General features: G+C 43.6%; 1 protein-coding gene across 1 annotated transcript in view; it reads right to left on the reverse strand.

Moving 5' to 3' along the window:
• Positions 1–22,059, reverse strand: part of GIPC2 (GIPC PDZ domain containing family member 2) — a 78,909-nt gene that overhangs the window by 36,298 nt on the left and 20,552 nt on the right. The window contains exons 2-3 of the mRNA XM_029062027.1: positions 20,419–20,604; positions 2,195–2,375 (exon numbers count right to left, since the gene is read on the reverse strand). Coding sequence (XP_028917860.1) covers positions 2,195–2,375; positions 20,419–20,604 — 367 coding nt within the window. The remainder of the gene's footprint in view (positions 1–2,194; positions 2,376–20,418; positions 20,605–22,059) is intronic.

A 22,059-nucleotide genomic window follows, 5' to 3' on the forward strand; every position in this document is an offset into this window, starting at 1 on the left:
GCACAAATAAAGTATTTTTATCTGGTGATAGGTGGTGGGGAGGGAGGGAGAGTTAGAAGTGTAAGCTATAAGGATCCTTCCCTTATGGGCTACCAATGGCCATGATGTCCACCCTAACAAAATACAGGCCAAAATCAGTGTCCTTCCACATAAACACTGTTGGGAAGCTAGAGGGTGGGGAGGGGGCAGCTGTCAAAGCTCGGCTAGAAAGTTTCCCTTCATGAGGAGGCCTCTCGGGGTTTGAAAAACAGATGGAATCCAACTGCCCTGCCAAGCAGAGTAAGCGCAGCTGCCACCCCAAAGTGGAAGCTTCTATTTTCCCTTCATTCCACACTACTGTATTCTAACTGCCAGTCTGAGCTCCAGTCAGACTGGAGCCAGCATTTAGGACCAGGAAAAATAAGCAGTTACCTAGACCCAGTACATTTTTTATGGGGACTCAAATGTGGGAGGAGGGGGAGCATTTATCATCTTAAAACCATGTGTCACCATCCTATCCAGGGGCTACCTCTAAAACAGTTGTGGGCAGAGCATGTGTCTGTTTAATATTATAGTGAACTCTCCCAAGCACTTAGTACAGTGTTCTGCACACAGTAAGCGCTTGCTCAATAAATACGATTGAATGAATAAAATTGCCTCTGGGTGCCGGGGGCTAACAAAGCAACTCCAGGCAAACAATATTTCCCGACCCCAGGCTGTCAGAGTGGGTAAGAAGCAGCATGGCTCAGTGGAAAGTGCACGGGCTTGTGAGTCAGAGGTCATAGGTTCTAATGCCGGCTCCACCACCTGTCTGCTGTGTGACCTTGTACAAGTCACTTCACTACTCTGGGCCTCTGCTATCTCATCTGTAAAATGAGTATGAAGACTGTGAACCCCACGTGGGATAATCTAATTGATTTGTAAGTGCTTACTGTGTGTCAAAGCACTGGATTTACAGTGGTGTAGTTTGTGAGCCTCTCGGGATGTTCACAATAATAATAGTAATAATGACAGCATTTGTTAAGTGCTTCCTATATGCCAAGCACTGTTCTAAGTGCTGGGGTAAATACAAGGTTATCGGGTTGTCCCCTGTGGGGTTCACAGTCTTAATTCTCACTTTACAGATGAGGTAACTGAGGGACAGAGAAGTTAAGTGACTTGCCCAAGGCCACACAGCAGACAAGTGGCAGAGCCGGGATTAGAACCCAAGACCTCTGACTTCCAAGCCCATGCTCTTTCCACTAGACCACGCTGCTTCTCAATCTAAAAAGGTAGCATACAGATATTATTTTCATTTTACAGATATGGAAACTGAGACACAGAGACTTTAAATGACTTGGCCATGGTCACCCAGCAGGCCAGTGACTGAACTGGGACCTGAGCCAAGATGTCCCACCTCCCAATCCTGTGTTCTTTCCACTTGGCCATACCACAGAGGGGGAAAGAGGCAGAAGAGATACTCTTTTTTGGTACTGTCCCAACAGCCTAGTGCAGTGCTCTGCACAAAGTAAATGCTCAGTAAGCACTATTCATTGTTTGTCTGATAGAGTGGAACTACTAGTCAGTAATTCATCACTTTATTTACGCCAACTCCTCTCCCCAGAGAAATGCAGTTTTCACTAGCTCCAGTTCTGATGCCAGGGCAGAAACAGGCATGAAGAAGGACAAACAATAATTACCATATTGGGGGCTATTTATAACTGTGTTGGGAGCTTGTTTGTAATGGAATATTTACACTTATCCAGGTCCTTGGAGGAAAGTTATTAGAAAAGAGTCAAGTCCAAACAAAAATATTCCTTCTCAGGGGAACAAAAATGAATGGTATATTCCCTTTCTGGGTTGAATCAATTTATCATGCTTAGAGTCATTGAACTCCTCAATTCCCCAATCCCTTTCAGCAGTTTATCTTTTATAGGGGACATTCTTCCACAGCTCTTTTCCTTCTGCTGAGTCTCTGTGCCTCAGTTACCTCACCTATAAAATGGGGATTAAGACTATGAGCCCCATGTGGGACAACCTGATTACCTTCTAACTACCCCAGAGCTTAGAACAGTGCTTGGCATATAGTAAACACTTAACATATACCTACGTGGAATTTGGTGGACTATGGCTGATTTATTTGATAAAAAAAGTTCAGAATACTATCAAAATTATTTTAATAATTACTATTAATAAGGTAAAATAGTAAAGTGGAATTTTTAGTTCAAAAACTCACCAAATGCCTTCTTAGGTTCTATCAACGTCAGGGTAAACGTCTGATCCTTTTCCAATTCCTTTAACATCTTGGCAACTTCAAAATGCCGAAGCCCCACGATATTTTTTCCATTAATCAATTCTATATGATCCCCCTCACAGATTGTTTTGGCAGCATCAACAAGGCTACCCTCTTTAATTCTCTGTCAAAAACAAAAAAATTAACAGAATCGGATAATATGATTTCTCATACATATGATACACGATACACAAGCAAAAAGTCAATGTAGTCAAAGATGCATTTTTTCATCTACTGTAATTAAAAATAGGACTTCTCGTACAGGAAGGGAGTAACTGAAACCCTAAAATACTATTGTCTCAATAATCTAAAAAGTATCTAAACCATGATAATTCACGTTAAATGATAAGAATTATAATAGCAAGTCTAATATTATGCATTCAAATATGAGTTAATTTATGCATGTACACACACATACATACACACACTTCTTATCTTATCCAGTGTTTATAACAGTGCTCAGCACATAGTAAGCACTTAACAAATACTATCATTATTATTGTTATTATTATTATTATCTTCCTCTCCTGCCTTACTGCAGAATGGGTTTAGGAAGGAAATATCAAGATAACGGCTTCAACTATCATCTCTACATGGATAATACCCAAATCTACATCTCCTCCCCTGTTCTCTCTCCCTCTGTCCAGGCTCGCATCTCCTCCTGCCTTTAGGATATCTCCACCTGGATGTCTGCCTGCCACATAAAAGTCAACACATCCAAGACTGAACTCCCTATCTTCCCTTCCAAACCCTGTCCTCTCCCTGACTTTCTTGTCACTGTGGACAGCATAACCATCCTTCCCATCTCACAAGCCCTCAACCTTGGTGTCGTCCTTGACTCTGCTCTCTCGTTCACCCCACATATCCAATCTGTCACCAAACCTGCCGGTCTCACCTTTACGACACTGCCAAGATCCACCATTTCCTCTCCATCCAAACCACTACCTTGTTAGTAAAATAATTTATCATATCCCAACTGGATTACTGCATCAGGATCCTTTCTGATCTCCCAACCTTCTGTATCTCCCTACTTCAGTCTACACTTCCCTCTGCTGCCTGGATTATCTTTCTACAGAAACGCTCTAGGCCAGTCACCCCCTTCTTCAAAAATGTCCAGTGGTTGCCTATCAACCTTTGTATGAAGCAAAACTCCTCACTATTGGCTTCAGATCTCTCCATCTCCTTGCCCCCTCCTCCCTCACCTTCCTTCTCTCCTTCTACAGCTCGCACACTCCGCTCCTCTGCCGCTAACCTCCTCACTGTGCCTCGATCTCACCTATCCCACCGTCAACCCCTGGCCCACATCCTACCTCTGACCTGAAATGCCTTCCCTCCTCACATCCGCCAAACTAGCACACTTCCCCCCTTCAAAGCTCTACTGAAAGCTCACCCCTTCCAGGAGGCCTTCCTAAACTGAGCCGCCCTTCTCCTCTGCTCCTCCTCCCCTCATCATCACTGCAACTCCCTCCCTCTGCTTTACCTCCCTCCCCGCCCTACAGCACTTGTGCACATATGTACATATTCATTGTTTTATTTATTTTATTAATAATGTGTATATAGTTATATTTAGATGTTATTGATGCCTGTCTACTTGTTTTGTTTCATTGTCTGTCTCCCCCTTCTAGATTGTGAGCCCGTTGTTGGATAGGGATTGTCTCTATTTGTTGCTGAATTATACTTTCCAAGCACTTAGTATAGTGCTCTGCACAAGATAAGGGCTCAATAAATCCAATTGACTGAATGAATGAATAATCTGACTTAATCCACCAAAATCCTCCTACTTGGTGAATTCTCCAGGAATGATCATTCAGAGATGGCTTTACAAAGCAATTATTCCCTTCTCGAGTCTACTAAGGCTCGATTTCAGCATTCTTAATGAAGGGGGGAAGAAAGGGTGGGAGAGGGTTCTGCTCCCTCCACCCCAGGGCCTCTCCCATCACCTGGCCTCCTCAAAAACCACCCATTTACCTGCAATTTTCCTGGACCTGGAAGCCCCCCACCTACCCACCATGCCATCAAGGAAGAGACCCTTTGGGTTTTGACGGAAAGCAAGGGAAAATCCACCAAGAAGACTCTCCCAACTCCCCCACACCCACCACCACCACCTTCCTGGAGACCACTCATTTGCCTCCAATTTTCCTGGAGCTGGAAGCCTGAGTCCTGAACAAGTGGGTCTCAGCTCAAACTCACCCATTATCATTATTATTATTATTATATCAGAAATTACTTAACTATTGGCTTCAATGCTTTCCATCAGTTGACTCCCTCCTTCCTCTTTGCCCTCTTCTCTTCTTTGCTCTTCTAAGAATAATAATAATAGTTATGGTATTTGTTAAGCGCTTACTATGTGCCAAGCACTATTCTAAGCACTGGGGTAGATCCAAGGTAATCAGGTTGGACACAGCCCCTGTACCACATGAGGCTCACAGTCTCAATTCCCATTTTACAGATGAGGTAACTGAGGCACAGAGGAGTTAAGTGACTTGCCCAAGGTCACACAGCAGACAAGTTGCAGAGCCTAGATTAGAACCCACAATCTCTGACTCCGAAGCCTATGCTCTTGTCACTAGGCCATGTAGCTCTTCTCAATCTAACCGGTTAATTGTGTCTTGCTCTTGACTCTCCTGCCTCTGACCCACTGATCTGATTTTTTTCCATCTTCTTCAGCTTAACCAGACCACATTTTTCTCCTCTTTCTCCCCTCTCTTAAAATGTCACCACCTCCAGGAAATATTTCTGATTAGTCACCCCCAAACGTCTTGATCATATCATCCATTAGCTTCCTCAGCACTCGCAGCAGTTTTCTATCTCTTTACTCTTAATTATGGTATTTTTGTCACTTTCTGTCCACTGTCTTCCTCACTAGATTTTAAGGTCCTTGAGAACAAATTCATATGTTTTGCTTTTTTTGTAAGTTCTCCATGAGACTAGTAAGGTGCTCTGCACAAAATAAATCCATAGATTGTCAAGAAGAGACACAATTACATGGGCCCAGAGTATAACAGTGCTTAGTTAGTAAATGAACTAGCTAGACTAGCCTTGGGCCTAACAGGCTGGATTAGATGACAGTACACTATCCCCATTTTGCAGTTGAGGAAGCTGAGGTGCAGAAAGGTCAAGTTATTTGTCCAAAGTCACACAGCAGGCTAATGGCAGACCTCAGGTTTGAACCTAGGTTCTCTGGCATCCAGACCAACACTCTTCCACTATATCAGAACTTCCACAATTGTAAATCCTCCAAGACAAAAATATGTGAACTTTACTTTCCATTCTTTAATGTACTTTACAGTTGTAGAAAGTTTAGAGGATCTAGCTGAAATCAATATTACATATGAGCCCTATTGTTTTCTTATCTTCCCTAGAGGGGCTTGTATGATGTCATGTACCAGCAAGGTACATTTTACAAATGTCCTCCATGTTACTGTCCCCAAAATGCTCTCTGAACAAAAATCTATCCTCAAGATACTATAAAAAAAGGTTTTTTTCCATCAGTCATTCTTTCCAAATCCCTAATCATTATGGTATTTTTTCCAAGATACTATTAAAATCTTGAAAATGGAGCTTTGTAATGACTGTGAAATAGCTTGATGGGTATTTATTATTTACACTGGTGATAACTGGTTCTAAAGCAAAAAAAACCAGAACAATGCCTAGGACACTAAAATCAAATTATAAACCTAGAGAAGCCCTGTTCAGTAAAACATAACATGGGCTATGTGCCTGTCAACAGGCTCTTGAGTTACATTTGGTTAATAATGACTCAAAGAAAAATAAACAAAGCCAAATGATGCAAAGGTTCAGACAGAGGGAAAAATGATTGATGAAATATGAATTTTACACAAATTACCACTCGGTTGCTGAGATAAGGCCTTTTTTTTTTAAAAAAAAAAGGGCCTTAAGTCACTATGGGTAAATGGAAAATGGGCAGAAAACTAACCCAAAATTAGTGGCATCTGCCTACCAAAGTGGTCATTCACCTTAAGCTTTGAAAAAGATTTTTTCCTCTTCCCTCAAACCTTCAAGTCTGATGTTCAAAAGGGAGAAGGTAATGAGAAAAAGCAGAATAAACCTTTTCTCTCTGTGTCTTGGACTGTGAGCACCATGTGGGACAGGTACTGTGTCCGGTGGGATTATTTAGTATATACCCCAGTGCTTAACACAATGCTTGGTAAATAGTAGGCATAATTTACATAATTCAGCTAAACAGTATTCACTCTTTCACATACACAAGAACAAACTGGAAGGCATATTTGTATTCATGAAATGAGTAGTGTGTAATCAAAGAAATGAGCAGCGTATAATCAATCTGTCAATGGTATTTAATGAGCGCTTGTGTACAAAGCACTATACTAAGTACTTGGAAGAGCACAATACAATAGAGCTGGTAGACATGATCCCTGCCCATAAGGATTTTACAGTCTAGAGGGGGAGTCAGAAATGCAAATAAATTACAGATATGGAAAGTGGCAGAGTGTAAGATTATGTACACAAGTGCTGTGGGGCTGAGGATGGGATGCTTAGTGGGTGGGATAAATAATAATAATAATAATAATGATGGCATTTGTTAAGCGCTTACTATATGCTGAGCACTGTTCTAAGCACTGGGGGTACAGGGGTACAAGGTGATCAGGTTGTCCCACATGGGGCTCACAGTCTTAATCCCCATTTTCAGATGAGGTAACTGAGGCACAGAGAAGTGAAGTGACTTGCCCAGAATCACACAGCTGTTAAGTGGCAGAGCTGGGATTAGAATAATAATAAGAAGAAAGTCGATATTTGTTAAGCACTTACTATGTGCCAAGCACTGTTCTATGTGCTGGGGCAGACATAAGACAATCAGGTTGTTCCATGTAGGGCTCACAGTCTTCATCCCCACTTTACAGATGAGGTATCTGAGGCACAGAGAAATTAAGTGACTTGCCCAAAGTCATACAGCTGTCAAGCGGCAGAGCCAGGATTAGAACCCATGACCTCTGACTCTCAAGCCCGGGCTCTTTTCCCTGAGCCAGACTGCTTCTCTAATATTGAGTGCTTACACAGCCAAGTGCATAGGCAGTGAAGAGAAGGGTGAAGAGGTGAAATGAAGGCTTAGTCAGGGAGAACCTTTTAGAGGAAATAATAATATTTGTTAAGCGCTTACTATGTGCCAAGCATTGTTCTTAGTGCTGGGGTAGATACAAGGTAATCAGGTTGTCCCATGTGGGCTCACAGTCTTCATCCCCATTTTACTGATGAGGCAACTGAGGTACAGAGAAGTGAGGCGACCCGCCCAAGGTCACACAACAGACAAGTGGCAAAACCGGGATTAGAATCCATAATCTCTGATTCCCAAACCCAGGCTCTTTCCGCTGAGCCACGCTACTTCTTAAGGAGGTGTGACTTTAGGAAGGAAGGCCTTGAAGAAAATGGGGAGAGTGCTGGTCTGTTGTATATAATAATTATGGTACTTGTTAAGCACTTACTATGTGCCAAGCACTGTTCTAAGTGCTGGGGTAGATACAAGGTAATCAGGTTGTCCAATGTGGGGCTTGTGGTCTTAATCCCCTTTTTATAGATGAGATACCTAAGGCCCAGAGAAGTGAAGTGACTTGCCCAAGGTCACATAGCAGACAAGTGCAGGGCCGGGATTATAACCCACGACCTTCAGACTCCCAGGCCTGTGCCCTATCTGCTACACCGAAGCGGGAGGAAGTTTTAGGCCAGAGAGGGGAACAGAGGCAAAGCGTCAATAGCAAAAAAGACAAGATCAGTGATTAGGTTGGCGTATTGCTATTCAAACTGGTGCAGCTCCAATGGCCCAGCAGAGGTTCCTGGAGGATGACTTGTGCAATCAACCAAGTACATGGGACAGTGAGTACAAAAGTGTGACTCAATGAGTCGACTGTATTTACTGAGCGCTTAGAGAGTACAATATGAGGAGCAAGGCCTAGGGGATAAAGCACGGGCCTGGGAGCCAGAAAGACCTAGGTTCTAATCCCGGCTCTGCCACTTGTCTTCTGTGTGACCTTGAGCAAGTCACTTGACTTTTCTGTGCCTCAGTTCCCTCATTTGTAAAATGGGGATTAAGACTGTAAGCCCTATGTGGGACAGGGACTGTGTCCAACCTGATTAGCTTAGCGCTTAGCAGAATTCCTGGCACATAACAAAGACCGTAATTATCATTATTATTATTATAGACATATTCCCTTCCCACAACAGTTAATGAACACGCTCTCTTCCCTCGAGGAACATTATTTTGTTAATGAAATGTACACTGCCTTGATTCTATTTATTTGCTATTGTTTTAATGAGAGGCTTATCCCCTTGTTTCTATTTATTGCTATTGTTCTTGTCTGTCCATCTCCCCCGATTAGACTGTAAGCCCATCAAAGGGCAGGGACTGTCTCTATCTGTTATCGATTTGTACATTCCAAGCGCTTAGTACAGTGCTCTGCACATTGTAAGCACTCAATAAATACTATTGAATGAATTGAATGAATGAATGAGAGACTCAAAAAGAATTTATGATTAGAAGGGAGGAAAAGAGAAATGCACATGACCAAATGCTGAAAGAATGGAGTGGGTAAGATATGTACAGAAATGCCAAGGAAGGTTGAGGGAATTTAAGTGCTTTGGGGTGCTAAAGTGCTGAAGTGACAGGATATTAACTGGGGCCTTCTGGAAGAGCTTTGAAGATGGGGACTTCTAGGTATGAAAGTGAGGCAGTTTCAGGCAGTGGGCAGGACAAGAACAAGTGGTTGGTGATGGGAAAGCCCTGAACAAGCTACTACACTTGAGTAGCTTAAGTATAACTCAAGTAGTCATCTTGAGTGTGGCTGTACTCATTCATTCATTCATTCAATCATAATTATTGAGTACTTATGTGCAAAGCACTCGCCCTTGGGAAAGTACAATATAACAACAAATACATACATTCCTGCCCACAACGAGTTCACAGTCTAGAGACCGTCTGAAGTTGTACTGTACTCTCAAGTGCTTAGTACAATGCTCTGCACACAGTAATATAATCACTCGTCCTATCCCGCCTGGATTACTGGATCAGCCTCCTGGCTGACCTCCTAGTCTACTGTCTCTCCCTGCTCCAGTCCATGCTTCACTCTGCTGCCCGGACGTTCAGAACATGTTACTCCACTCCTCAAAAAACTCCAATGGTTACCCATCCACCTCTGCCTCAAACAAAACTCCTCACCATTGGCTGTAAAAAGCACTCCACCACCATGCCCCCCCACCACCTCACCTCCCTACTCTCCTCCTACAACCCAGCTGTATACACCTTGCTCTTCTAATGCTAATCTTCTCACTGTGCCTCGATCTTGCTTATCTCGCCACAGACCCCTAGCCCACATCCTGCTTCTGGCTTGGAATGCCCTCCCTCTTCAAATCTGACAGACAAATACTCTCCCCAACTTCAAAGCCTTATTAAAAACACATCTCCTCCAAGAGGCCTTCCCAGGCTAAGCCTCACCCCTCTTTCCTCTTTTCCCTCTCCCTTCTGTGTCACCCTGATTTGCTCCCTTTGCTCTTCCCCACCTCCCAGCCCCATAGCACTTATGTACATATCTGTAATTTAATTTCATTGATGTCTGTCTCCCCACTCTAGATTGTAAACTCACTGGGGCAGGGAATGTGTATACTATTGTTGTACTCTTCCAAGAGCTTAGTACAGTGTTCAGCACACAGTAAGCAATCAATAAATATAATTGAATAAATGAAAAACCATAGTAGCGAGCTGGAGTGTAGTGGAAAAAGAGAGGATAAATAGGAGAGAGTTGATTGAGTTTTTTAAAGTCAGTTGTCAAGAGTTCCTGCTTCATGCAGAGGAAGGGGACCCACTGGAGGTTTTTGAGAAGTGGGGAGAATGTATGCAGAATCAGATTTTAGAAAAACAATCCTGAACATGGAGAGAAGTATGGAATGGAAAGGGATGGGAGTGGTAAGGAGTGAGACTGGAAGCAGGGAGAGCAGTGAGAAGCCTGATGGAGTAAGTACCTGCATTAATGGGAATGTGTCTGTTTATTGTCATATTATACTCTCCCAAGAACTTAGTAATAATAATAATAATAATAATGATAATGGTAGTTAAGCACTTACTATGTGGAAAGCACTGTTCTAAGCCTTGGGCAGGGGGATACAAGGTGATCAGTTTGTCACACATGGGGCTCAAAATCTTCATCCCCATTTTACAGATGAGGTAACTGAGGCACAGAGAAGTTAAGTGACTTGCCCAAAGTCACACAGCTGACAAGTGGAGGAGCCGGAATTAGAATCCATGACTTCTGACTACCAAGCCCATGCTCTTTCCACTGAGCCACGCTGAGTGCTTTATACACAGAAAGCCCTCAATAAATACTAATGAATTGAACTGAACTAATGTAGTGGACGTTTGGCTGGAGAGGAAGAGGAGACTTTCAGAAGAGAATTATAGGACAAAAAGATAGGATTTCTTTAATGGTATTTGTAAAGTGCTTAATATGTGACAGACACTGTACTAAGCACTGGGATAGATACAAGCTAATCAGGTTGGACTCGGTCCATGTCCTATATTACTATTACTACAATTATTATTATTGGTCTCCCAGTCTTAATTCCCAGTTTACAGATGACGTAACTGAGGCACAAATAAGTTAAGTGACTTACCCAAGGTCACATGGCAGAAAAGTGGCAGAGGGGATTGGAACCCAAGTCCTCTGACTCCCAGGCCTATGCTCTATCCACTAGACCACACTGATTCTCTACCTGGCATTTGGCAACATTCGGAATACAGAGAATGAAAGAGAGGAAAGAGACAATCAATCAATTGTATTTATTGAGTGTTTACTGTGTGCTGAGCACTGTACTAAATGCTTGAGAGAGTACAGTCAAAACAACAGACTTGTTAGACACCTTCCCTGCCCATAACAAGTTTATAGTCTAGAGGACAAGTTTATAGCTCAGAGGGTGGTAAGGATAAAGATAATAACCTCGTTGTAGGTTTGAGAGGTCGAGGTAGGGGGGATGGTGATGTTGCCAACTGTGATGATACAGGCAATTTAGTTAGAGAAAAGGATTTGAGAGCAGAGTTGAGAAGGAGTCTGAGAAAGACGGGCCACAGAGTGAGAGAAGCAAAGATAATTTTGCCTGTAAAATCAAGGGTATATAAAGCTTCCAGGAGAAGAAAATGATGTACAGTGTCAAAGGCAGCTGAGAGGACATAGTTAAGTCCATTAGATTGGCAAAAGGTAGGTGATCTTGGGGAGTGAATTCTCAGTGGCGTGCAAGGGGGAGGAAATCAAATGGAAATCAGAAAGGTAGTTAGAGTAAGTGAAGGTATGCAACCTTTTAAAGAAGTCTGGACAGGAATGGAAAAAAAAAGGGTGGGCCAAAAGGTGGATTGTGCAGTGGGATCCAGAGAAGATCATTTCAGGAAGGTGAGATGTGGGAAAGTTTGAAAAGAGCCTTTGCAAGGGGAAGGGACTGTGAGCTCATCATGGTCAGGGAATGTGTCTACCAACTCTGTTGTATTCAGTCCGTCAGTCAATCATATTTATTGAGCCCTTACTATGTGCAGATCACTGTACTAAGTGCTTGGGCAAGTACAATATAACAATATCACAGAAACATTCCCTGCCTACAACGAGTTTACAGACTAGAGGGGGAGACAGACATTAGTATTAATAAATAAAATTAAAAATATGTATTCTCCCAAGTGCTTAGTACAGAGCTCTGCCCACAGCAAATAGTAGAGTGCTCTGCGCACAGTAAACGCTCGATAAATATGATTGAATGACTGACTCCACTTAGCCATTCCCAAGTAGGTCATGTAATCTCTCTTTGCCCATGTTCCCTCCCAATTGTGCAGTGACATTCCTCCTCAGCTTACCCCAGTCCCAACAACTATTAGGCTTCCATGAGAGTGTATACTTCTTACAAACAGTGAATATATCCTGTATTTCTGTTGTACCTCCCAAGCATTTAGTTCAGTGCACTCCATTCAAAGAACCAATTGCTTTTGTTGAGCAACTGCTGTATGCAGCACACTACTCTAGCACTTAGGAGAACACAATAGTGTTGGAAGACATTAATCCTGCCAACGAGAAGCTGACAATCCAGTAGGTGTTAATCCCTGCTTGGCCACTTGTCTGCTGTGTGACCTTGGGCAACTCACTTCACTTCTCTATGCCTCAGTTACCTCATCTTTAAAATGGGGATTAAGATTGTCAGCCCCATTTGGGACAGGAACTGTCTCCAACCTGATTAGCTTATCTCTACACCAGCATTTAGAGCAGTGCTTGACACAGAGTAAGCGCTTAACAAATAGGTTATTAACAGGGGCTCACTGATAATAACACTATTATTATGGTGTTTCCTGTTCCAGCAACCCAGCAGGGGGTTGGAGACAGCATTGAAGCACCAGGCCTCCAAAGCAGGGAACCAGTTACACTACTAGTTAGACCCATGGCTCAGTGGAAAGAGCCTGGACTTGGGAGTCAGAGGTCATGGGTTCAAATCCCAGATCTGCCACTTGTCAGCTGTGTGACTGTGGGCAAGTCACTTAACTTCTCTGTGCCTCAGTTACCTCATCTGTAAAATGGGGATGAAGACCGTAAGCCTCACGTGGGACAACCTGATGACCCTATATCTCCTCCAGTGCTTAGAACAGTGCTCTGCACATAGTAAGCACTTAACAAATACCAACATTATTATTATTATTATTACCCTCCCATTCCCAAAGCCACCACAAAGGTCAACAGACTCAGGATACCCAAGATAGGGTGGGCTGCTGAGTCAGTGAGTTAATCATGAATTGCATTGATTGGGAGCTTACTGTGTGCAGAGCACTGTACTAAGTATTCATTCATTCATTCAATCGTACTTATTGAGCACTTACTATGTGCAGAGCACTGTACTAAGCATTTAGAATGTACAATTCAGCAACAGATAGAGACAATCCCTGCCCAACAATGGGCTCACAGTCTAAACGGGAGAGACAGACAACAAAACAAAACAAATAGTCAGGCGTTAATATAATAATAAGCAGACACAGTCCCTGCCCACAGCGAGTGCTTGGATGATTCTGTTCAGCCACTGGACAGGCTGTACAATGAATGATAATTGTACATTGATAATGAATGATAATTCATTGTACACCCTTAGCTGGAGGAATAGAAATGGAGAGGAAACATGGTATAGTGGATAGAGCACGGGCCTGGGAGTCCGAAGGTCACAACTTGTCTGCTATGTGTCCTTGGGCAAGTCACTTCAGTTCTCTGGGCCTCAGTTCCCTCATCTACAAAATGGGGAGTAAGACTGTAAGCCCCATGTGGAACAGGGACTGTCCAACCAAAATTTGCCTGTCTCCATCCCAGTGCTTAGTATGATGCCTGGCACATAGTAAGCGTGTAAAAAATTACTATTATTATTAGAAAATGTTCTGCCAGATTTGAAATCCTTTTAGAGAAATGAAAAGGAGACATTGCCAAGTTGCACATCTCTGTAAATTGGTTAACCATGAACCCAAGGAATTTCAGAGAATTATGTCCAGTGTTCCCCTGAATCACAACATCTGTCCCTAACCTCACACCCTTGAGTATGGTAAAATGTTAATTTTTTAACTCTTATTATAATGGAACTTGTTGAGTGCTTTACTAAGGGGTGGGGTATCTAGTAGATCATAAGATTGGACACAGTCCCTGTCCCTCATGGGGCTCACAGTCTAAGTAGTCTAAGTAGAAGAAAATAGGATTTAATGCCCATTTTGCAGAAGAGGGATCTGAGCCAGAGAGATGTTAAGTGGTTTGCCCAAGGTCACACAGCTGACAAGTGACAAAGCTGGAATTAGAACCCAGGTCCTCTGACTCCTAGGCCTGTGCTCTTTCCACTAGGCCTCGCTGCTTCTCCTAGCAAGAAGACAAAACATTATGAATGTTAATCCACAGATTGAAATCCAAGAGGGCAACCACCCCTATTTCTTCCAGACAGTGTCATCTCTGCCAAGGGATAAATAAAATCGTGGCACAGTTGGACTAGTGATGTGATTCACTAAAGCCATTTTTTATGTTCTGGCAATAAGTTCTCTAAATCCTTGTTTTCATTTGTCAGTTCCCAATGACTGTCTCTTCTTATTCTTGGAATTTGTGGATTCCCTTTCAGGGATTTGAATTTGCTGTCTGGGCTCTTTACACTGCCCACTTTGTTCCAGAGAGGCAGGAAAGATATTGTTATTTTTCTGAGATCATTCCTTTTTTTTAAAGTTAGCATTTCTTTGTTCTCTCGTGTGAAAGCTCGTCGATTTGGGTGAACCAAGTCAGTTGCAGTGCTTTCCCCTTTGCTGGGCCAGGCTTCCTTCCCTCCCCCAGTCTATTTAGAGCTCAACCATTGAACTGCTCTCTGCCCTCATGAGTGGCTCCTTTCTTCCCCTTTCCTCCAGGCTTAGCTTCACTTCTCCGCCCCTCCCTATAGCTCTGCCCAAAGCAAATTTAATGGCAAATAACCTCTGAGCCTACTGTGTGTTCCCAGGGAGCTTTAAGCCTGGTTTTCACTCAATCCTACCCACAGGTGGAAAAAATCACAACTTGTGCTCCCCTTTTCTCCTCCACTGCGACTTCCTCCTAGGTGCATGGGAGAGAATCCAAGGAGGGAAAAGTGAGGTACTGCTGGGATGGTGCAGCTTTGAGACAGGCACATACTGTACAGGGCATAAAAAAAAAAAATCAAGAATGAATCAGTAGCTTCCGGCAGCTCCCCAAGCCCTTTAAAGGCTACATCCACAAACGGTAATGAATGTTTGCATCCACGACGCCAATTTCAAGCCCCCTCCTTCTGGCAATATTAAGGAGACATTGTTGCTTTCCTCGTGTCCTGCCCTGGATAATCCCACATGACTTTTGGACCACGAGGATTTTCCATTTGATCAACAACTTTAATTCAGCCAACAGTCATCTCTGTTTTTGTGTGTGCTATCAATAGGAATTATGCCAGGTGGAGGCTTTTTGATAAAAATTTAGCTCTCACAGTCAATCTTTTATTATTTTTGTTGCACTTGGGTAATGGTATGCTGGGCCCTTATTTTTTTTTTAAATAGTTTCCACCTATACAGGACTACAAAACTGTGCAAAATTCCACATGACACAAAAAAATACAAGCCAGAGAAGTGGTCAATGCATGGTCACTGCACACCACTTCACCATCCACACAATATGAAGTTCTTATTCAAGACCATTTTCCTTTGCTCCAAGAACTGATTCTTGTCCATGAATGTTTTCAAGGAAGAGGAGATCTTTGCATAAAGATACAAAAAAGCAAAAGAAAAAGAAAGAGGCCCTGCTAAACAGGTGACAGACAACAGGGAAAAAAATCCCACAAGAATAAAGTAAAAAGATATGAAGCGTGCAGCTAGAGATAAAGGAAAAGCAATACGGCAAATGAAGAAAATTAGAAAAGAGTTACTGGAAGAATAACCGAGAGTTGAAATGGAACTTGGGTAAGCTCCTTGTGGGAAGGAAATGTGTCTGTTATACTGTTATACTCTACTCCCCAAGTGTATGCAGTCAGCGCTTAATAAATTTGATTGATTGTTCAAGTGGTCCAATCCCCTGCTTCCAGAAAGGTGAATAACTAAACCATCTAAGACAGATGGATATTTGTTCTTTTCTTAAATATCCCCAGGGTATCTGTCTGCTCCATAGTCTCCCAGTGGAAGTGTGCAGACAGAAAAAATCAATAAACTCAAGAAGGGTTTGGATAAATTCATGAATGAGCACCTCCTCTAGACTGTAAACTCTTGTGCACAGGGACTGTATCTAATCTTCTCTAGGCTAAACAACCCTAATTCCCCCTTTTCATGGGGCCTATTTTTCAACCCTTCGATTATTTTAGTCTCTCTTGCCGGAACCCTAAGCTTTTTAAATATCTGCCTTACATTTCATTGCCTTATGTCATATTGCCAACTTTGATTTCAATCTTTTCTTATCCTGTATGTAGAAGAGTTTTGTTTTTCATTTCTAAAAGCATTAATGCTTGCATCTTTTTTGCCCCTATTAAATTTTATCTTCTACGGATTGGTCTTCCAATTTGTCTATTTAAAAAAAAAATTCAACTCCTGCTTTCTAAAGTTTTAGCTACCCATCCAATTCAGTGTCAACTTTATATCTGTTAAGCATCATCCTGCATTCTTCATCTATGGCATCAATGCCGCTTTTGAATAAAATCCTGTAAACCAACATTCAATATGCATCTAGAGTTTGATATCAGTCCACTTACGGCTTCACTTTGCTTGTGACCTTCAAGTCAGCTATGCACCTAATAGTAATGTGATCAAGGTCACCCTTTGTTAGTTTGTAAATGAAACTATCATTACTGTCAGGATGTAATGCTACCATGATAGTCTTTCAAAATTGTAGACTGTTCCAACTATTTCTTTTTCTTGGTTTATATGATCTGCCACTTTCAGAAGGAGATCAAGTTTGACCAGCAAAATGTAAGCTGGTGATTTCTTTCTGGTGTTCACCCCAACCTCCGCTCCACAGCACTTACACACATGCCCATAATTTATTTTAATGTCAGCTTCCTCCTCTAGACGGTAAGCTCCTTTTGGGAAAGGAACTCTGTTGTATTGTACTCTCCCAACCACACAGTAGGAACTCAATAAATTCCACTGATTGATTTACTAATTGATAGTTTTTGACATTCTTCAAGGTAACCTCAAACTTCATCCTCTTTTAAGGTATCTGTTCATTCATTCATTCATTCAATAGTATTTATTGAGCGCTTACTATGTGCAGAGCACTGTACTAAGCGCTTGGGATGAACAGGTCGGCAACAGATAGAGACAGTCCCTGCCGTTTGACGGGCTTACAGTCTAATCGGGGGAGATGGACAGACAAGAACAATGACAATAAATAGAGTCAAGGGGAAGAACATCTCGTAAAAACAATGGCAACTAAATAAAATCAAGGTGATGTACAATTCATTAACAAAATAAATAGGGTAATGGAAATATATACAGTTGAGCGGACGAGTACAGTGCTGTGGGGAGGGGAAGGAAGAGGTGGAGGAGCAGAGGGAGATGAGGGGAAAAGAGGGTTTAGCTGCGGAGAGGTGAAGGGGGGGTGGTAGAGGGAGTAGAGGGAGAAGGGAGCACAGTCTGGGAAGGCCTCTTGGAGAAGGTGAGTTTTAAGTAGGGTTTTGAAGAGGGGAAGAGAATCAGTTTGGCGGAGGTGAGGAGGGAGGGCGTTCCAGGACCGCGGGAGGACGTGGCCCAGGGGTCGACGGCGGGATCGGCGAGACCGAGGGACAGTGAGGAGGTGGGCGGCAGAGGAGCAGAGCGTGCGGGGTGGGTGGTAGAAAGAGAGAAGGGAGGAGAGGTAGGAAGGGGCAAGGTGATGGAGAGCCTCGAAGCCTAGAGTGAGGAGTTTTTGTTTGGAGCGGAGGTTGATAGTCAACCACTGGAGTTGTTTAAGAAGGGAAGTGACATGCTCAGATCGTTTCTGCAGGAAGATGAGCCGGGCAGCGGAGTGAAGAATAGACCGGAGCGGGGCGAGAGAGGAGGAAGGGAGGTCAGAGAGAAGGCTGACACAGTAGTCTAGCCGGGATATAACGAGAGCCCGTAGCAGTAAGGTAGCCGTTTGGGTGGAGAGGAAAGGGCAGATCTTGGCGATATTGTATAGGTGAAACCGGCAGGTCTTGGTAACGGATAGGATGTGTGGGGTGAACGAGAGACGAGTCAAGGATGACACCGAGATTGCGGGCCTGATAGACGGGAAGGATGGTCGTGCCAACCACGGTGATAGAGAAGTCTGGGAGAGGACTGGGTTTGGGAGGGAAGATGAGGAGCTCAGTCTTGCTCATGTTGAGTTTTAGGTGGCGGGCCGACATCCAGGGGGAGACATCCTGGAGGCAGGAGGAGATGCGAGCCTGAAGGGAGGGGGAGAGGACAGGGGCGGAGATGTAGATCTGTGTGTCATCTGCGTAGAGATGGTAGTCAAAGCCGTGAGAGCGAATGAGTTCACCGAGGGAGTGAGTGTAAATGGAGAACAGAAGAGGGCCAAGAACTGACCCTTGAGGAACTCCAACAGTTAAAGGATGGGAGGGGGAAGAGGCTCCAGCGAAGGAGACCGAGAATGACCGGCCAGAGAGGTAAGAGGAGAACCAGGAGAGGACAGAGTCCGAGAAGACAAGGTGAGATAAGGTATGGAGGAGGAGGGGATGGTCGACAGTGTCAAAGGCAGCAGAGAGGTCAAGGAGGATCAGAATGGAGTAGGAGCCATTGGATTTGGCAAGAAGGAGGTCATGGGTGACCTTAGAGAGAGCAGTCTCGGTAGAGTGGAGGGGACGGAAGCCAGATTGGAGGGGGTCTAGGAGAGAATGGGAGTTAAGGAATTCTAAGCATCGATTGTAGACGACTCGTTCTAGGATTTTGGAAAGGAAGGGTAGTAGGGAGATAGGGCGATAACTGGAGGGGGAAGTGGAGTCAGGAGCGGGTTTTTTTAGGATGGGGGAGACATGGGTATGCTTGAAGGCAGCGGGGAAGGAGCCATTGGAGATTGAGTGGTTAAAAATAGAAGTTAAGGAAGGTAGGAGGGCAGGGGCGATGGTTTTAATAAGGTGAGAGGGAACGGGGTCCGAGGCGCAGGTGGAGGGGGGTGGCACTTGCGAGGAGGGAGGAGATCTCCTCTGAGGATACTGCAGGGAAGGATGAGAAAGTAGGGGAGAGGGTTGGTGGGGGGGGAGGGGAGAGGCGGAGGGGTGACTTTGGGGAGCTCAGACCTGATCGTGTTGATTTTCGTGAGGAAATAGGTGGCCAGATCATTGGGGGGGAGAGATGGGGGAGGGGGAGGAACAGGGGGCCTAAGGAGAGAGTTAAAGGTCCGGAACAATCGGCGGGAGTGACGGGCATGGGTGTCGATGAGGGAGGAGAAGAAGTTTTGCCTGGCGGAGGAGAGGGCAGAGTTAAGGCAGGAAAGGATAAATTTGAAGTGTGTGAGGTCGGCTTGGGGCTTGGCCTTTCGCCAGCAGCGCTCAGCAGCTCGAGCATAGGAGCGTAGGAGGCGGACAGAGGAGGTGATCCAGGGCTGTGGGTTAGTGGAGCGAGAGTTAAGCCTTTACTATGTGCCAGGCACCGTACTAAGTGCTGGGGTAGATACAAGCTAATCAGGTTGGACACAGTCCATCCCCATTTTACAGATGAGGTAACTGAGGCACAGAGGAAGTGAAGTGACTTACCCAAGGTCACACAGCACACAGGTGGAGGAGCTGGAATTAGCACCCAGATCCTTCTGACTCCCAGGCCTGTGCTCTTTCCACTAGGCTATGCTGCTTCTCTTTCTTCTAATATCTTCCATGAAATCTGTGCTTAACTGACTAGTCAGTAACCCTAGGGTTTTCCTTTTTCTCCTTTTTAAAGATATGACCAGAAATTGCCCTTTTCCTATCAAAGACTTCTCCCACCTTTTAGAAGTCCTCAAAAATGAATAGCCAGTCATCCTGCAGTAGCCATCGCTAATCCTGTAAAAAAAACCCCTTGCATTTCTGATTTAAATATATCTGGATTTAGACATCTGGAAAGAAGGCCTTCTTTAGGCCTTCCCAACTTGGCCTGATCACCTGTTCATCTTTCATCTTTCTTGCATAGTCAGACGTTAAAAAAAGCAGAGTCATCAGCTTTCCCTTCCTGAATTTCAGAGGGGATGACATTTTTCCCCTGATCTTCCCAAAATATTTGGAAAAAAATGCTATCATCCTGTATGCTTTGTGCTAGCTATATCTCCTTTGCGGAGTTTCCTTTTCTCATCTCAACCCCACATAATTGGGCTATTTTCCACACTCTGCTTTAGTGACCCAGCCCAATTGCCCCTTTTTGTCATTTTTCCCTTTGCCATTCAGGGCCCTCAAGAGTTCTTGTTTTCACCATCTAGCTATTTCATTTCCTTCCTGATCCCAGAGAACTGCCCTTTTGATCAAGAGAGTTAAAACTTGATAAGATTTGAATGGGGTAGTTTGAAAAGAAAGAGGTTCAACAATGTTACTAAAAAGAAGAAATATTCCCCATCTAGGCACTGCTCTTGAGTTTTAATGGTTTTTTTAAATGTTCCACTTCTCATTTTAAAGGTAATTGTCAAGGAGCTACAGGTTTCAAAGCACTCTTTGCTAAAGCATCAAACTGTATTTTGAGAGCATAGCTGAAAACTCACCTTTATGAAAGCACGGCCAACTCCATTGTCTGTAATGGTGAAACCAAGTGAATCTTCACTTTTATAAATGCTCACTTCTTTCTTTATTCCTTTCACATGGGCAAATATGAAATCTTCAAGACCAATCTGACTTCCCAATAGTTTTTCCATATTAATTTTGGGAGTATTTAAAGTGCAAAACAAGATCTACATTGGAGGGAAAAAAAAAGGACAAATTCTGTAAGAGAAAACGAATCTATGTCAAGGAAGGAAAAAATGGAAAAATGCGGAAATTATTTGAAACAGATATAAAATGTATTAACTATTGTTCTTTAAATATTTTCACATTTCAATTTTAAATAAAGTATCAGCTTGAAAGTTATTCACGCAAGACAATATACTGTGTTACCAAAGGAAAAGACAACCAAAAAACTCCATCAGTTGCCCATCAACATTAACAAAAATTAATGAAAAAGGAAAGAAAAGAGTAGTTAAGTGCATTTATGTCTGATGAGGGTGGCATCTCCCATCGTAAATGCTGGGTGATCTTGGGTCCAGACACAAAGACATCGAGACCAGAATTTGCTCCTTCCAAGCTGTATTAAAATCACGTCTCCATTAAAATCACAGTCCATCTCTCCCCACTCCGCAAAATCCTCCAGGGGCTGCCCATCCACCTCTTCATCAGATACTTCTCACCAAAAAAACGGCTTTAAAGCATCAATCAGCTCTGCCCCTCCTACCTTACCTCACTGATCTCCTACTACGAGTTAGGCCACACACTTCACTCTTCTAAAGACAACCTACTTATCATACTTTGATCTCAGCTATCTTACTGTCAACCCCTTGCCCTTTGTCCTCCCTCTGGCCTGGACTTCCTTCCCCCTTCATATACCAAAGACCACCACTCTCCCCACCTTCATAGCCTTATTAAAATCACATTTCCCCAAAGAGGCTTCCACCGACTAAGCCCTCATTTCCCCTACTTCCTTTCCTTTCTGCAATTGATATTCACCTCATTCTTAGCTCCACAGCACCTCTGTACATATCCAAAATGTCTGCCTCCCTCTCTAGACTATAAGCTTTTTGTGGGCAGAAAATTTTCTACCAACTTTGTTGTATTGGACTCTCCCGCATGCTTAGTAAGGTGCTCTAGACTGTCAGCTCCTTGGGTGTTGGGAATATGTCTACCAACTCTGTTATATTGTACTCTCCCAAGCGCTCAGTATAGTGCTCTGCACAGGGTTAGTGCTCAATAAATACCATTGGTTGACTGACTGATGGTCTGATTGATCTCTCCCAGAAGGCTTTTCCCAACTCTTCTCTCATCCCTACCATCCCCATCGCTGTGGTGCCACTAATGCACTTGAGTCCTCAAACCCTTATCACTTAGAGAAGCAGCGTGGCCTAATGGATAAGCCACAGACCTGGGAGTCTGAAGGACCCAGGTTCTAAACCCACCTCTGCCACCTGTCTGCTGTGTAACCCTGGGCAAGTCACTTCACTTCTCTCAACCTCAGCTCCCACATTTGTAAAATGAAGGTTAAGACTGTGAGCCAGCCCCGTGTGGAACAGGAACTCTGTCCAACCTGCTTAGCTTCTATCTACCCCAGTGCTTACAACAGTGCTTGACACATAGTAAGTGCCTAACAAATGCCATCA

Source organism: Ornithorhynchus anatinus, chromosome 4 (assembly GCF_004115215.2).
Source record: "Ornithorhynchus anatinus isolate Pmale09 chromosome 4, mOrnAna1.pri.v4, whole genome shotgun sequence".
NCBI lineage: Eukaryota > Metazoa > Chordata > Mammalia > Monotremata > Ornithorhynchidae > Ornithorhynchus > Ornithorhynchus anatinus.